We start from the raw sequence: 18,615 nt of genomic DNA, 5'->3' as shown, positions 1-18,615 counted from the left end.
GGGTCGGGTTCTAGTTAAAAAATTGAGCCCACTTTTACGGATGGGCTGGAATTTTTGTGCCCAAACTTGTGTAAAATGGTCGGGCCGTGCAGGCTTTTCGAGACGAGTCTAAAAAAATCGAGTAAATATGCTTAATTAAAACACATTTCCAAACTTGCCAAAAATAAAAAATTTCTCCAATTTCGAGCTGAAAAATCTGCCCAAATCCCTCCCAAAATTGGTCCGCGTCGGGCTGGGCTGTGGGCTAGGCTAATTAGATCACCTCTAGGAGAAACTCAAGGTAAAAATCCAAAAACATCATCCCATTTATGGGCATATAAATAAATGCCCATGAGGAAAATTAGAAATGCCCAAAGCCATGACACTTTTAGAATGTAACTGGTGGAGCCCACAAATTTAATCTAAAAACAGCTATTTTGATCAATTTTACAAATTTAAAAATAAAAATTACAAATGTTCATAATTTATTTTTCTCTAGACATTTAGTTTGCTTTACACACTTTGAAAAATCACATTTCTCTACTTAATTCGTCATTATTAATAATTATACTATTATTGTGGGTTTTTTTTGTCCATATTGTGTGAGGAGTTGTTTTAAAAAAATGACCATGAAAAAAGTGGCAAAGAGGAGTAAGAAAGTGGGTAGAGAGAAAATGACATTTTATGTTTTTTACCATGACTGAAAGTGGTCTAATAAACAATTATACACGTGACAATAAGTGATTAGTCAAATAAATTAAAATAAATTATGTAAAAAAATAGCCACCTTATTCTGAGTGCAACTAGGCGCATAGTTGCTATTTGTTTTGGATGCATATAGGAGGATTAATTGGTAAATTCACTTAATCTTGTGATTTTTATTGCTACAGTGGTATTTTTAATGTACTATTATACTTACAATGATATTCTTAATGTATATACATGTATTATATTACTAGAGTATAAGTTGTTTTATTAGTACTATTTATAGCCATTATAAGTGACCGTGGTACAAAATTTGTACCACTAGAAGAAAAAAAATTCACCACTCTTTTGTCTTATACGAAGTAGCTACTATTTATTATGGGGGGTGTTAAATACCGCCGTCCAAATTTATCGCCACCGCCATCATTTCAAGCAAACTGACGATTTTGCCTTATTAATTTTTTTTCCATTTCATTCTCTAACATTAGCCCATCAACCAAAACTGTGTCAACCACCACCTTCTACACCGGACAGCTACAACGACAACAAAAGTCGACGAGAAATGGATGGTGATCGAGGAGGTGGCTCGACAGAAAAAGAATCGGGGGTCAACCGCAGCTCCACGGTAACCGGAGCGATTTGGGCTCCGGGCACCACAGTCAACCGGAGGTCAAATCCGGTTACCACGGTCGACCGGAGGTCAAATCCGGTTACCGTCCATGGTAACCGGAGGTCAAATCCGATTATCGGAGCCCAATTAAAAAATTGGTCAGTTTTCTTTAAAAAAAAAAATGGTGGCTGGTAACCGGAGGTGAAAACCGGTTGCCCACCATGGTAACCGGAGGTGAAACCGGTTACTGGCTGCAGTCAACCAGATTAGGTCGCTGGTTACCGGTGCTGGCAACCGATTTTCACCTTCGGTTACCCGCCACCCATTACATAAAAAAACAAATTGGAAACTACTTACCTCCTTTCCACCCATTCCGCTATCGAAGACGCCACCGCTGCCTGAGCTCGCCGCCAATTGCTTCCCGGTAATTCTCAAATATGTGGTGGTCATGTGGTAAGAAAGGTGAGTGGTTGATGTTTGAGGAGAGAAAAAAAAATAAGGCTGAAAAATGGGTTTCGGTTTAATAAGAGCAAAATTGTCAGTTTGCTCGAAATGATGGTGGTGGCAATAAATTTGGACGGCGTTTCACTTTATTTACCATGTAAATAGCAGCTATGCGCCATTACTTAACCTTTTATTCCTGCTCCATCGTCAATCATGAATCCCCACACAACATTTCAACCCTTGCTGATGAATTCTCCACCCAGCCCACATTCCTTGCCTACCCCCTAACTAGTAATGATCCACCCATACCCCCACCCCTAGCTGCTAAACCTCTCCACCCAGCCTCCAACCACAACTCTAACCTTAGTCAGTCAAAGCCACAGCCCCACTTTAGCCGTCGTGAACCTAGGCGACATACCCAGCCCCTAACCCATCCGACAACCAAAAATTTCCCTTTTTTTATTCTACTTGTGCTAAATAAAATAGTTTTGTAATTAGGTGTTAACAAGTTGGTAACTGGTTTTATAGATGAGAAAAAAAAAATTATTTAACGGTCACGTTGTATGTAAAATATCCTCTAAATGTTGTAAAATTCATAGATAATTTAAAAGTTATGCAAAGTATTAGTTTAAAGATGAGGGGCTTTATTGCCACCCAAAAAAAAAATAAAAAAAACATTGTACACAAAAGCTACTTTTTTGGCAGTGGTTCATTGTGGGCTCGTCAAAAAATAAATCAATTTACATATTGACGTTGTGTTGTAAAATCATTCTCAACAAAGATTATATTACAAAGACATACTCAAATATGCTTACTAAGAGAAGCAAAATGAAGAAGTATATAGCAATGACCATTAATCTAATTGCAGACATGTTCTTGCCATCTTCAACATAACCCATGTTTGTTTAAAGTAGCATCAGCAAAATTTTAATAGGACACAAACTCCATTACAGTTACATTTCTAAACATATGTTATACATTATATTCATACACAAGAAAAATTTAAACCATTCAAGTAATATCATTATGCAACAGAATGGTGTACAAACATCATATAGATACAAACAGCAACCCAAAGCCAAGGCTCAACCACAGGGAAGAATATGTTCTGAAACCAATAAACAGCCTAACTTTGATGATGTCCAGCTGCCTAATATCATCAAACCCAAAAGTCTCCACCCCAAAGGTAATCCATTTTGAACATCCTTACTCACAAAATAAAAAAACAAAATATGGCACCCTCGGAATTCTGAAACCAAATGCAAGATATACCGCAAAACAAACAAATCATATAACTCGCTCCATGTCTAGTCCATCTGCAAAACTTCAGTCAAACAAGAGCTAAACAACTATGCTGCATGATGGAAGATGTCAACAATCCTCAGTGTCAAACCAACAATCAAAAGATATATCTGACTACGTTGCACCAGCTACTAGCTACAACCATTAGGCTTTTACAACCATGTAACATGTTATGTCAAAATTAACTAGGCTGACCCTATTGTTCCCTTGGTTTGCTTTATCGAGGTCATACTGATTAGCATTATAGGCAGACTTTGGGTTCTAATGAAACTTACATTCCCGCATCTGTGGATTCATTTCTTCATTAATTAGCATAATATGCAAAGTATTATCCACACTTCAACCGAACAGCATTCAGATGTAGGGATGAAACGACGCATATTGCAGAACCAGAAAACAGCATGACACCCACTTAATGATCCATCAAAGCAGCATCTGTTTCCGAAAGCGGTGCTGCATTAAATAACATGATCTCACATTGTTAGAGGGTTTCTGGTACCAAGAGAGCATTTTTTGCACCATAGAGATAAAAGACAAGTTTACATGCGCTACAATAGAGATAATAATGGAAACATTTGTCAATTGCTGTCAATTACTACCCCAAAAAAACAAAATTGTTAACTACAACCTCAAAAGTCAAATATGCTGTTGATTGCTACCCTTAAAAGTGATTACGTTGTACAATTACTCTCTTCAACCATTTTCTGGCAAATTAGCCTAATTATGATGTCACTTATTATCTTAAATATATCATTTTAATCCCATTTTGTGACCTCTAAATCACTTTATTAGTGTGAAAGCGGGAATTTATGACTTCACTTATTAGCCGAACATGTATTCAATGGCACTTTAGTCCCAATTTAATTATTTATCAATCGTTTCCCCTTAGCTTTCATATAAATAGATTTAAAGTGATAAGTGACATCATACTTAGGCTAATTTGCCGAAAAATAGCTACAGCCTACAGGTAATAATCGTACAAATTAATCACCTTAAAGGTGATAATTAGCAATTTTTATTTTTAAGAGTAGTAATGACAAATTTTGTACAATCTACAATCAGAAACCTTAAGAAACAAACTTATATCATCACCTCCACCCTCACCACCCCCACCCTCTCCCAAACTCCATCCCCCACTCCTCCCGGGGGGAAGGGGGAAGGAAAATAAAGGCCAAAACCCCTTCTATATATGAAGTATTATGCAATGCTACCTAAATTGATGAACCCTTAAGGAACTTGATAACATGATATATAGGATTGGGATCCAATGAGAAAGATGAGGAGGATAAATGTGCATATTTTCTTCATTAGATTAGATGTGCAAATTTGATTATTGAGCTGATAAAAAATTTCAATATGCTGGATAGAACAGAAATTGTGCACATTATGTACAAATTTTATGCACATCAAATTTGTGTTGAATTTTTTTGCACATTTAGTATAAAAATTATACACATAAAATACTTCTCATTTTTTAGGAGCTTCTCAATTGACCCTAAATCATTTGTAAATGGGTAACAAATAATGTATCCATACATCCTTGTATGGATATGAATGTAGAGTTGTTCTTAACCTTGATAGCTTGATCTACCCTTTGGAAATCACTACATAAGCTACATCTCATGTACATTATTATTTATGTAAAACATTATGTGAGTTCACGCCAGGGTGGGGGCAGGCCCGTTTTTAAGCTTGTGGTGGCCTATGGGCGCAATGATAAATTGGGCTCTGAATTACAAAGTAAACTAACAAATTTAAATTAGCTTATATAGAATATTTTTTAAAAAATTAATACATTAGTTTTATTATTACAGCTATTGAATACTTAAAAATACACATTTAAAATTTAAGCATCCAAAGATGACTATTAAAACATTTCTTTTGTTGTATTGAGTTTACTCATATATATGGTACTCCTTATACAAATGTTTTTACTTAATTTTTTATAAATCACCCACAACTCTACTTTAAGGCCCAATCCTACTTTTTTTTTTCTTTTATATATTTTTTTATTTAATAAACTTCTTATTCTTTATCTATCTATTAAAATAAAATTACTCAGATATATGGCCGCTATTACCACTTTTTCTTTGTTTGCATAGCTATGATAACTGGCTAAAAATCAGTAAATGGATGGAGTATGTTACGTTGAAAAAAAATTTATTAGATTAACTTAATTTTTAAATTAACAAAAAATATCAAAATCAAAATTTACGTAATTGAAACTGAAAAAAAAATATATCAAACTTAAGAAATTAAAACCATTATACAATAGGCCATATTAAAGTATAATAATCTTTTTTTTTTTTTAGGAAAAAGTATAATAATCTAAAAGACTAAAATTACAAAAATTAGCTAAAGACATAACATTGAATCCAGAATGGAATACATGAAACTTCAATAGACGTAAACTTAAAATATTAAATTTGGAGGAAGTAATTGGTGGAAGAATTTATACATGCGGATTGCAAAAATAGTAAAAAAAAACTGGAGCATTTGTTATTCATCTAATCTTTAAATAAAAAACTTAAAAAAAAAAAAAAAAAAAAAAAAAAAAAAAAAAAAATCTTGAGCCAATTTTTATTGGGCCCCTCATCCATTGGGCCTTGGGCAGCGGCACCTATTGCCCTGCCCAGCGTCCCTGGGTGGGGGAAATAATTAAAATCGTGATTCACCGCACATGCAAGGTGGTGGGTGGTAGAGAGGATGTTAAGCTTTGCCTTTCAAAAATATCTTATAAAGAAAGAGAGTAATCGAACAACCTAAGAACAAAGTTCTTACTAGAAAAAATAGAAAACAATAGGCCCTTAAATGAAGTGTCAACGGGTGTTGAAGCTTTGCGCATAAGAAAAATATTTATCAACAAAAGAAAGAGATGAAACAATCTAAGAAAAAAGTTCTTACATAAAAGTAGAAAACAATAGGCCCTTTAGCTAAATAAAGACTCACAAAGGAAGATACAACCAAAGAAAAATGTTGCCCATTCAATCTCTTCTACATAGATTTGATCGACCAAACAAGGGCAAAAGACCAAGGATAGAGTCTAATAAAGAATATAAAAGAAAAATTTGATAATTACTAACCCTAAAAAGACTGTTTTGTGATTTACTACCCTCAATAATAGATGCTGTTATTAGTACCTTAAAAATATAAAATGTTGTTGATTACTACCCTTAAGAGTGATTAATTTGTACGATTATTACATCAAACTATTTTCCGGCAAATTAGTCAAATGATGTTGTCAATTATGAGCCTAAATGTAATAATTACTTTTAAAAGCAGTAATTAACAACTTTTATTTTTAGGGTAATAACTAACAAGACGCTATTTTTTAAGGTAGTAATTGACAAATTTTCCAATATAATGAGAGGCTGTTGTAGAGGATAATTTAGAAGACCCGTAATTGATACAAAATGAATGTCCATCAAGTGTCAAAAGTTCCAACAATTTTCTCAGCCAAAATGATGAGAAACTTTAGTAGCATGTAGACTTAAAAATTGAAGATTGCTCATATACACAAAAGGGTATGGCATTAATCATTAGAAGACGTACATCTTCCTTTGAGATATGTATTGCACACACTAACTGAACAAAGTACATACATGTATGAACATATGAAACATACCAATGATACCAGGAAATATATTTGAATAGGAGAAAATCATTAGGAAGAAAGATGAAGCAAATCTTTCAGCAAACCAAAAATACATACCTAGTAAATCTTCATATGCATCTGCTAGCAATGATGTTTCCATAAGTAAAGGTGGAGAGAAGACTTGATCAGAAGCCTCATCAAGGTCATAAAAAGATGTTTGCGATTCAGAATTTGCATAATTTGAACAGGAAGCAGATAGAAACCCATTTACTCGATCATACTCTGAAAGTGAATCAAACTCATTAAAAGCATCTGATACTTCATCAAACTTTTTGCCTCCACAATTGTCAACAATAGAATTCCCAAGTAACAAGGACTCGGCTTCAGACGAAAATCGGTTATTCCTAACTGAAGATCCCCTCTGTTCGACACCCACAGAAGGAATTCCAGCAGTTGAAAGAGGAACAAAGAAGTGTTCTGAACCGTCTTCTGAGTGGCTATCACGTGATGATTCATAATCACATGATTTTGTAGCCAAAGCTGCTTCTCGGACTGACCGCTTAAACTTCTGGACATACAAAGACTCTGAGTCTGCAGAAGTGAATTATTCAGAAAAAGGCCATATTAGATAGCAGAAATCAAAAACAATAATAACAATATTTTTTAAAAAAAAAAAAAATGAATAAATAAATAAAATAAGACTTGCTGCAAACCTTGAGGCAGAATATCCATTGCATTATTCAAAAAAGCACTATCAATACTCTTCCTTTCAGATAAATTATCTCCATGGTTGACAGGAGAAGTAAAACTTTTTTGTAAATTTCCTCCTCTTGCTGTTGAGTTTGGCGTCAGATTGAACAATGGAGGAAGCTTTAAAGTAGGGCTTGCAACCGCCTTCTCAAGTTGAACATTGGACATTTTTGACGTAACTTCAGTAGTATCATCACTTTTACCAATCTTAATAAAGAAAAAGTACAAAGAATCAAACATTAAAACATCTAAGCTTTAACATATAATGGGAAACCAAAACAAAATTACCATTACCTTCCCACAGCTTTGAGCTTGCATAGGCAAACTAGACTGGCCAGGACATTTATTCATTAAAGGAAGGCTGGAAGAAACAGTGTTAACTTCTTCTGTGAGTTCTTCTATAGAATTTTGAATAGCAGGCGCAACTTCCTTCAGTTGATTTATTAAAACCTGACAATCATGGTACCTTAATTTAAATATCTTACTTTAATATTACCAGATATCCAACAAAATGAACAGAACAACTAGGTCAACATTTTTTGCGACGATGACTTCAAGTCACAACCCTATAAGAGATAAATGAGTGGGGCTTGCCCCTCGGCTTCACCAAAAAAAAAAAAAAAAAAAAAAAAAAAAGAGAGAGACAAATGAGTCTTTATCTGAAAAACAATATTACACTTTCTTCTAAATGCAAACTAAGAAAATGGGATGCATGCTTATTATACGAAGAGGGGGCTATATAACTAAAGCAGGATTGGCAAGAATAGTGTATTACTCGTAACATTAACTAATACCAAATTTACTCAAGTCGTCTTTATCTTTATCGCCTTCTCTCAAAGACTAGGTACCACCCTATTCAGATGGAGGCTAAAAACAACCGTGAAAAATTGGTAAACTGAAAAGACCCCTTCATTCTTGCAAATATGACTTTGCCAAGATTGGGTATACCCTTTAATTGAAATGTTCTCACAGAGAAAAGATCACTAGTCACAGTTGGTCATTGAAATGTTCTCACATAGAAATGATCTCGCCACAGTGGTCAAAATTATAATTATCATTACTGTTCTATAGTATTTGAGTATTTATAAGTCAATGCTTTATAAAACGGAAAAATAGAAACATTTCTAGTTAAATATTCACAGCTAGAAATTAGGCAGAGATAAACCTTCTTGATACAATACTTGACATGAGCATGGAGATCAAGGGGACTTCTGTAGTAAGAAATATATACAAACTCTTTGGATGCAAAAATAAAAATATATATCACTGTCCGTTAATTGGTATAATTTAATGCTTATCCACTAAAAATGCCCACAACTAACAAGTGAGGGTCTGTTTTCTAATTTTATAGGCCGGCTAAAACTAATAAAAGCGATTTCTAAGCAAAGAGACGTAAGAGTGCTTGAATCCATTTGACAAGAGATGGTTTGCAGCTTATTGTTTGGAACGGTATTTTGAAATTCTCAATGAGTTTCATGAAAAGGAAGCCAAGGAAAAGGTTTTATATGACACATTGCCACATTTTAAAATTCCAATCACAAGCACATTTACAAGTCTCTGTCCAACAGAGGCAAAGTAAATAAGCTAAATGGAGGGTGAATCTAAGGAGGCACACTTAGCACTTTATTTACAAAAATTGGAATGCATCTTTCCAAATTTGAAACTAAGTAACCAAGCTTGTATCTCTATCCAAGTTGTGTTTCAAAGAATTTTCGTGGCAACTTATAAGCTGCAATGGTCTAACTCAAAATCACTTCAATATTTAGAGACAAAATGTCCAATGGTGACACCATAATTCCATTTTGGCATACTCCTTTCACCATCATACCCATAGTACTCCACAATATTTACACATTTTCACACTCTCTTACTTTATTTGACACCACACACTCTCTTACTTTATTTGACACCACCCACTCTCTTACTTTATTTGACACCACCCACCGCGCGCACACACACACAGAGTTTATCTTACACCCACAACCTTTTTACTTTTTCTTACACCCCGTCATCTTTTTCAAAGTTTTCATAAACTAGGTATCTGGAATAAGTAAGTCAAACAAATAAAAAAGTATAGGTAGTACACTGTACATAAACAATCTCCATATTGTAGAAAGAGAGCTATTTTAAAAAGTTGTCAAATTTATCCAGTGTTCTTATTAATCCTAACACATCCAATGGCGGGCTTCTTTCGACATAAATCTTGGTTCCCTATTTGAGTCCTCCATTGGAGAAGCTCAATGTTTTTACTTTTTCTCATCCTTCGTTTCGTTTTAGTTGACACTTATTTTGACTTTGGATACTATTTACACAAGTTACTTTGACACTTTTTTTTTTTTTTTTTTTTTTTTTGTGATTTGTACTTTAAAAAAAAAGTCGTTTGTGGTCTTGTTAGATTTGTCTAAATGTATAAATATAAGCCTTTTATTTATAATTTTTGACAATTGAAAATATTTATGTTTGAAATCATACAATAGCAAACTTGCCTAAAGAAATGTGTCAACTAAAATGAACCAATAAATACATATAAAACTAAAAAGTATTAAATTTGAGAAAGAAAACAGTGTTGATGTGATGGATAATGTAACGTTAACATGAATGGAAACTGAGGAAATACATATTACCCTTTTATTAGTTGACACGTATTCCTTTCTGAAAGTGACACGTTTCTATTTTGGGCATATTTTCTATTATGAATGGTCAATTGCACCCTTACCTCTCTCCTGCTCATATCTGATTATTAGACCAATCTCTCTCCTCTCTCTATCACCTGACCCAATAAACAGACCACCCACATGGCCACATACTAATATCATACCTCATCACCACCACACTCATCAGTCGTCACCTCTTTCTCTCTCCTCCCTCCGCCTTCAACACATCAAAAACCCTCAAATCATCGAACACACTAGATTAAGATCTCTATTTTGGTGGGACTAGTAATTTCATCCCCACATAACAAACTAACAAAGTGTAGATATGGGTTTCTTTGATTCAACTTTTTAAATTGAATTACTGGAACATTGATTGCAGCATCATATTTGTCATCCTTCATCATCATCGTCTACTTCTAGTACGGAGTATTTGAGAATTGAGATCTAAAGCCCCTAAAGGTAGTAGCAGTTATTGGGCTGTGAATGCTTTTGGAGTTTTAGATAATTATTAAGGTTGAGTAATTTTGTGGGTTTTATGTGATGGCCGATCTGGGTGGTGGCAATGGTGGTGGTGGAGTAGAATTTAGATAACTAGATATAGGTGTGGAGTTTGGGTGGGCTGGTGGTGGCTCATATGGCTAGGCAATAGATGGAGGAAGGAAAGGGTAGGTTAAGTAAGGGTATTACTGTCTTTCACATGTCTATCTCACTTCTCCTTAATATGTGTGCCTAAATCAAATGTCTCAACTAAATAGAAATGAAGGAAGTAGATTAGAGGGGAAGAAAAAGTGGGAACTTTAATTTGGACCGAGTTACCAAATTACTAACAGGCCCATGAATACTACCTGTATACTGGCCAAGTGCTGTCGATGTTCAACCAGGGTTGCTGCCAAACATTCAGCGTGACCAGTTCCACCAACTTGTGTACTTCGAAGAATTTCTGGACCCTCTCCATCATTAGCTTTTGACTACAGCATACAATATAGTTAGAAAATACCCAATAATAGTCCTACCAAATTTTCAAAGACAAATTTTACCAAGATTGACATTTTTTATCGTAAAGTTAATGTAAGACAACATTAAATTAAAAAGTATACCAATTGAAGTGATTGCTTATGGATTCGTTGTAAAGCATGTGTCCAGCGCCTAAGAATCTCCGCAACATCAACAGTGGGATTCCCTCTTCCACTTCTGTCGTCCACTCTGCTTTCTTCATTTGTTTGTGAATGGGAAGAATCCACACTTGTTCTTTGCATGTCTCTATTCAAATTGGTAGATGACCCATCAACCAGCTCTTTCTCATCTGGATGAGCTGTAGCTTGGTCACCAAGCTTCCCTAACAAGACCTGTGAGCTTTGATCCACACCAGCAAGTAAAGCTGACCCAGAGATGCGATACCTAAATAACTCATAAATCAGCGTAATTCTTCAGACACTAAAGCACCTAATCAATAATGATTGCAAAGAACCAAATATACCTGTGCTCTCGATGGGCTATTAGATCTTCTATAGGCCCTGAAGCAAGTACTTCATGCTGACCTAACGACAGTAACAATGTTATAACATCAAGTGTGTTGTTTGTTTTATTTTTTTGGGTGAAAATTTAAAATCAATTGTTCTTGACACAGCAGATCAAATTTTTTTTTTTTAAAATGCAGCATAAAAGGCGATTATGATATAGCAGAACATTACCACCATCGAAGTTATGTAAACCTCATAGAACTTGCTAAAGCCAATAATTTTTAAGAGTCGTATATATTTGAGAGTTGAAAAGAAAACATTTGAAAAGATGCAGCACTAGCGTAAGGTAACATAACACATTATTGATTAAAGCGAAAATATATTAGCCATCAAAGATGATTTCTGTTCTAATATTGTTATGCTACCGATTAATGCTTCTAGTGAGCAACATATTACATCAATATAAATCAGAGTCGTCTTTTTAATTAAAATTTATGTACACCTGTTAAGAACCACAAATTTTCAAAAAAATAGTCCACTTCCATAGTTCCATACAAAGAGGAGACTAATGGAGTACTTTTTAAACCAGCCACTTTGAAGGTATGGCATGGGCTTGATGCTTAGAAGAGAGCAATTATATCAAAACTGAATTAGTAACAAGTGCATATAGTATTTCTTACTTATAAATATTAGCATACAAACATCATTTAGAAATTGTTGTAGAAAGAGTAAAGTGTGTTATGTCAAATAAGTTACAGGGTTAATCACGTCTAATCAGGGCTAATCAGGTCCTATCAGGTGTACATATAACATGAAAATCAGGTCTAATTAAGTCCAATAAGATAATTTCAGGTCAACAGAACAAGCCCTTAATCAATATCACACAAAAGATTCGGAAGGCTTAATTCTACTGACTATTTCAGCCGTTCCTTAAATATTGCAACATGGTAATGGGACACGAATTTTAAGAAGAGGAGAGAGAAATAAACCTTGTGCTTAGGAAAGAGAAAGAGTGAAAACATGTGCAAATAGGCAAATTTTGCAATATTTGTGAAACTTCCTAGATGGTAATTGTTGCAATATTTACGGAACAAAGGAAGTATTTTATATACAGAATATAATATGATCTTGGACAGGACATCATGCTATAAAATGTTTTCCTTCCACAAAGCTAAATCAACAATATAACAAGAATTCAATATTTGTCTAGAAATACAGAAGTCTTATTTCCAAGGGAAAACAAGATAGTTTTAATGTAAGGGAAATATATTTGACGATATGCCATGTAAATCTCAATTCAAGCATAGCAAAAGACATATAAAGAAGCAGATACAGAAATTAGATGAAAATATATTCACAGTAGCTCCACTTACTCTTACGAGATAATAAGGACTCCCATAGTCGAGTAGCCTTAGAGACCAAATGAGAACTTTGACTTGAACCAGAAGCACGTTCATCCCATATTTCAGCCTCCATCTTGGCTTTGTTTCTCAAATCCTGAAGCTTTTCAAGCTCTTGTTGCAGATAGGCCTAAACCAGCGAATTGAAAGGAAATGAGTTTTTGCAATTTTAAGATGGCCTCCAAGTGTTTCATATAATAGAAATTGATACCTCTTCTGCGCAGAGACCCCGATACTCTGCTGTCATCTCATGAGCCAAACCTGACCACATCACCTGCCTCTGGACAGCAGTTTCTGCATTTTTCAGGAATCGCTGTCGTTCAAGAGCTATCCTGGCCTAATGAAATGAGGGGTGTCATATCCACCACGCAGGTAAATTACATATTCGCTTACACCAACGAATATCCTAGGCACTAGAGTTAAGCATGACAGAAAAGCATATATATTACAAAGATACCTTGGTTACAGGAAGTAGTGCAGCAGCATGAGAAAATGCCACATCAGTTAGGGAACTGGGCAATGCATTAGAAGCAACATCAGCTGGAAAAGTTCGTCGATGAACCTCACGTAAAGCATGCAAAGAAAGTTGCCATAATAGTTCAACGAATCTGAAATCATACACAAAACCAAAAATATAATGATAAATAAATAAATAAACTGAGAACAGACCAAGAAGAGTCTCCACCCTATATATAAATAAAAAAAAAAAATAAAAAAAATAAAATAAGGCACTAGGAAAATAGCACAAAACAATAGTGCCCTTTTCTGCATCATAAAAATATAAAGCCGTGCGATACTAGGAGGCAAGGAGGGTTTCATGTTTAAGTCCAAAACTTCTTAAACCAAATATATCAAATTTGTAACTGCACACAATTCAAATAATAGATCCTTAAGAAGTGTAAATTGAGATAAGAGCAAAGTCTTTTTGGCAAACAATTCTCTAAGCATGCAGAGAAAGTTGCCATAGCAGTTTGCTAAAGCAGAAGTTACTGAAAATAATCCATACTCAACCAATTGAAGAGCTTAGACAAACCAAATAAGTTTCCAACCCAATCAGAAAAAAGCAAGTTATAAGGTGCAAACCCACAGGAAAATGCTAACAAACAAGGAACATAGCTATGATTTGTAGATCTTTATTACTCTAAAATTTACGTTTCCATTTCGGGGGGAAAAAAAAAAAAGTCTGACGCAGCAAGTACAAAAGGGTGTACGCCTATTTATAAGAGGGGGACATGTAATAGTAAATGGGCTACATTAATTGAAGTTTGCTAATTTCTTATACCCTTTTGTTATTATCACTTGTACCCCTCAATAATAACTCAAAGCAAGATTTTAAAGTTGATTAAAAAGAGGCTAGTTAGGAAGGTTTTTCCGCCAAGGTGACCCAAAATTATAGTCCAACATTAAAAATAACAAAGCCTCTACACATCTTTGTTACTAATTATACCACTTCTCCATCGTTAGATCAACTAATTAAGGAACATACCACTTCTCCATTGCTAGATCTATGCACCACGCATCTAAAGACTCCTACATCAAAATCTTTAACGATTGGGAAAATTGATTTAGCAAAAGATGTAGACATGAGAGGATATTACAATGTCAAGGTTGTGAAATCCTCGACAATGTTAGGGTATTTGTTGGGTGTTCGGTCCCCTGTTACGAACGAATGAACGCTTGCATATATAGATGCAAAATTAGAGCTTACAAGTCATCAAGCTTCGCCGCTTATGAGGATGTTGCGCGTAGACTTCGAGGTCACACGCAACACCTACATGCAAGGATGAAACTCGTGCTCGTAGCATCTATCGTTTTATTTACGGAGTATTTATTTCTATCCGAGATCTTTTTTTTTGTTGTTGATGATGCTCAAGGTAGAAAGGAATACAAGGTAGAAAGGAATACTAGAAGAGCTTGAAGCTGATGGTGTTGATACTTCTTTCTTTGTTGTAAGCTTATTGTTTATCTACTTTTCAATTTCTTAATTCGAGTGTTTAAGCAGTAACATAGCTGCATATAAAGAAAGAGTCCCATATCAATAAGGATAGCTGGATTTCATAGCTTAATAAGAAGGGTCAATGGGTGCATGATTTACAGATTTCGTTGGCTATACAGATTGAAGCTGATATAAATCTTATTTTCCTGTTATTAATTGTTACTGCCTCTTTCTTAATCACAATTTTGCTTGGTTAAACTCCGCGTGGGTTTTCCGCTGGAGGAGGGTTACGGTAGGCCAGTGATAGCCAAGCCAGTGTAAAACTTTGTCACATCGTTTGACATGAGCCACAATGATTAAGAGTAGTTTAGGATGGGTGACCTCCTAGGAAGTTAAGTCCTCATGTTGGTTCATATAGTTCACCCGACTTATGGGATTAAGGCGTTCAAGAAGAAGATCTTTTTTAATTTATTGTATATTCTAAGATCTAAATGTGAGTGACCTAACATTCATGGTTGCGCTTGACATTTATGTGCAACCTTGATTCTGCACGCGAGCATAAGCAAGGTGATGTATATAAACAAGCTTTTATACATTATTAATGGCTGCCTAATATGTGGTAGCGTATTCTAAGCCCAATTAATAAACAGAGTTGGTTCGTCTAGGGATAAGTAATCTATTTAGGCTTAAAGGGGTTTCACATAATCCCTACCTTCACATTCCATAGTTCATAGAAACATAGCGTCGATCTAGTTCAAAGAAGTGAATTCATTTCTCATCATCGCAATATTTGTTAGGTTAGAGGCCAAAAATAGAAGTCTATGTTGCATAAGAGACTTAACACTATCTCAATTCTAGTCGATTGCCAATGCCACCCCTTTATGAATTAGCTAAAGTTCTCCCATGAAGACTATTTGTATTCTGAATTTCTTAAAAGCTTGGGATCCTTTCCTCTTCATTGCAACTGAATAATTAACATGATTGAAACGACATTAAGGAACTTCCATGTGGTGATAGCCAAAACAGTGAGAGAAATGCTCCAAATGAACTTATCTCAAAACTTGACAAGAAGGTTAGAGCTATAAGAAGAGGTGTGCAGAATTTGGTAGATTGCTAATGAAGTTACTACACCCCTAAAGAGACACTTACTAACATACACATCATAACGCAATATAAACAAAATTAATTGCATCTGTACTATGTTTTTTCAAGTAAAATTTTAAACATCACAAATTTACCTTTACAAGAAATCTATTCAAGTAAAGGCCTTGTTGTCAAAGGATATTAATTTTTATAAAAATTGAGATATAATAAAATGATGTCCTCAGAGTAGAAAAATAATTACCAATCAATGAGAAGAATCTTCATCTAACCACTCGTCGGAGAAAAACCATAACAAACCAAGGCTGTGCAAGTGTACAATCTCAATGCTTTAACAAAAAGTATTTGAAGCAACTTGATGCAAGATTATAAATGTAGCATTTTGGTTAGTTCTAATATACAATAGAGCTTTACATATCAATGTGGGTCTAATGTTCGATTCTTACATTGTCAACTAGACAATATTGTGATTTAATCTTGATTATTTCCATAAAAATAGTCAAAAATTATAAAGATTACATAATAGCACCAATCTAAACAAGGGATGACAAGAGGTCTTCGTGGAAAAATAAACAAGCTTAACAAATCAGGTTTTAATCATTGTTACTTAACAAAGTACAAAGTAAATAATTGTGCACATCCTATATTAAACTCCTGGATACACCAATGCCACTCGAGCAACCATTTACTATGGTAAGTTGCATGATAAAGTGTTCATTTAGAAGTGTACGAATCATATTCTAAGTTCAAACCACACAAAACACAATATATCCATAAAAGCACCTTCACTACACCTTATCCTTGGTGCTTTTGAACACTCCAATAAGTAAGGGAAAACCAATATTGCCAATGCACAACTAGCTCCTCCTATTATAGCGTATCTATTAACTATTACTAAAACAAAATTTGCTGACATCATAAAGGGACACGTCACTTTTTTATTAAAAATTTTCCCGCCTAAACTATTTTTGACATCATCCTTTTTTCTCTTTTTTTTTTTTTAATCTCATATATACCCTTTTTTTTTTTTTTTTAGGACTATTTCAAACTAAATAAATACAATACTTCTTTCAAAATTAATTAATGAGAATATGATTACTATAAAATTGGACAATATTTAAACAAATAATAGGTACTTAATCCGGGCAATGCACGGAGACTAAACTAGTAATCTCAAATTGTACACAGTAAGCAAGCCCGACACAATTGCAGCTTGACTCAATAAACAACTTCTAGTGAGAGCTAGCCTTTGCTTTATAACATTAAAACTTACATAATGTTAGAATCTGGACAAAAGCCTTTCAAATGAAATTGGTGACTAGAAGAACATAGAAAATGAGTAGGCAAGAAAGAAGAACATAAACTATCATCTTATTAAAGAGGATTGAACCCATTGCCTCTTACTCAAATTCAACATTTTACTATCTAGAGTCTCTTACTTTTGTGCTTTGTAGAGATTTTAAAACAAAGAAATCAAAAAACTGAAAGTGACAGGATAATTCAACCTATACTTAAAATTGTCGGTTCATTTTTTTGAAAAACCACAAATTAAACACTGATGTATGTACCATTAATCCGAAATTGTGATTCGTACTGTAATGATCATTTTCTCCCAAAAACAGATTTACAAGAGCAAAATTCAAAAAAAAATAAAAATAAATAATAATAAAATTAGAAAAGTATGAAAAGAATTGGCTACCAACCTGGGTCCACAACATGTTGCAAGAGACGAAACCCTTGAATTACTCCTGGGAAGTGCACCTTGAGATTCAAGTTCACTAATAATCCCTTGAACAACCTGTGAAACAATTCCCATCATTCACAATTCCAAATCAAAACAAATAAATAAATAAAAAAACTAGAATCAATCACCTTTCGAAAATCGCGAGACTGAGCAGAATCGAAAATCGGCCAAACCTTGTCAAAATCCTAACAAAACAAAATAAAACAAAATTCAGCGAAATCAAGAATTAATAATAAAGTTAAAAAAAAAAAAAAAAAAAAAAAAAAAAAAAAAAAAAGAGGAAGATTGATTGATTGATTGAATGATTGATTGATTGATTTAGAACCTTGGCAGATTGAGCAGGACCTCGGAGAGAAGAAAGGATGAAGTAGAGAAGTTGTTCGCCAAGTTTAGGATTGGAATGGCGGAAAAGGCCAACACGAGGAGTAGTGTTGGAAGGAGCAAGACCGATGATGGATGGATCGAGGCCTAAGAGCAAACAGTTAGTGTACATTGCGCTTTCTAGCTCTATTTCTCTCTCTTTCTCTCTGTCCATCGTCATTCACCTCTCTCTCTCTCTCTCTCTCTCTCTCTCTCTCTCTTCTCTGTTAGTGTTGATTTTGAATTTTGGGAATTTGTTTTGTGTTTTTCAAAAATTAAAGGAGCTTGGGACACGATCAGATTTAAATAATTTCCATGTGTCCTTGTCACACCATGGTACCATATAAATAGGCATGTCAAACGGGTCGTGTTGTGTTGGATTCGCGTTCGTGTCGATGTTAAAAGGGGTGAATAACACTTGATCCAAACCACCAATTTATTAAACGGGTTGAAAACTCTTGACCCAAATCTAACCCGCTTATTAAATGGGTTAGCCGTGTAACCTTTTATCCATATAGTATGTAATAAACTATAATATTCAATTTCAAAATTAAAAAAACATACATCATTAATTC

At 34.4% G+C, this 18,615-nt stretch overlaps 1 protein-coding gene across 1 annotated transcript; it reads right to left on the bottom strand.

Annotated features, from left to right (window-relative positions):
• Positions 1 to 2,638: 2,638 nt before the first annotated feature.
• On the bottom strand, positions 2,639 to 18,294 carry LOC145604666 (AUGMIN subunit 6-like). The gene is made up of 13 exons (XM_081660577.1): positions 18,006 to 18,294; positions 17,809 to 17,865; positions 17,640 to 17,734; positions 13,357 to 13,507; positions 13,111 to 13,236; positions 12,873 to 13,029; positions 11,517 to 11,577; positions 11,137 to 11,437; positions 10,885 to 11,007; positions 7,680 to 7,835; positions 7,349 to 7,592; positions 6,753 to 7,226; positions 2,639 to 3,493 (listed from the first exon to the last, which is right to left on the bottom strand). The coding sequence occupies exons 1-13, from the start codon at positions 18,219 to 18,221 to the stop codon at positions 3,453 to 3,455; spliced, it is 2,202 nt and encodes a 733-aa protein (XP_081516703.1). The 5' UTR covers positions 18,222 to 18,294; the 3' UTR covers positions 2,639 to 3,452.
• Positions 18,295 to 18,615: the final 321 nt, after the last annotated feature.

This window comes from Chenopodium album, chromosome 22 (assembly GCF_948465745.1).
Source record: "Chenopodium album chromosome 22, dcCheAlbu1.1, whole genome shotgun sequence".
Classification (NCBI taxonomy): Eukaryota; Viridiplantae; Streptophyta; class Magnoliopsida; order Caryophyllales; family Amaranthaceae; genus Chenopodium; species Chenopodium album.
The sequence above is the reverse complement of the archived record's forward strand: the minus strand, read 5'-3'. Positions and strand labels throughout refer to the sequence as shown.

What these genes read in the sequence shown, in the direction of transcription:
- LOC145604666 (XM_081660577.1), bottom strand. Translation starts at nt 18,221, where the DNA reads ATGACGATGGACAGAGAGAAAGAGAGAGAAATAGAGCTAGAAAGCGCA. An exon ending in CACTACTTCCTGTAACCAAG is followed by an intron (nt 13,237 to 13,356) that starts GTATCTTTGTAA and finishes TCATTTCATTAG; the next exon opens with GCCAGGATAGCTCTTGAACG. An exon ending in AGCACTTGGCCAGTATACAG is followed by an intron (nt 7,836 to 10,884) that starts GTAGTATTCATG and finishes CATGATTGTCAG; the next exon opens with GTTTTAATAAATCAACTGAA.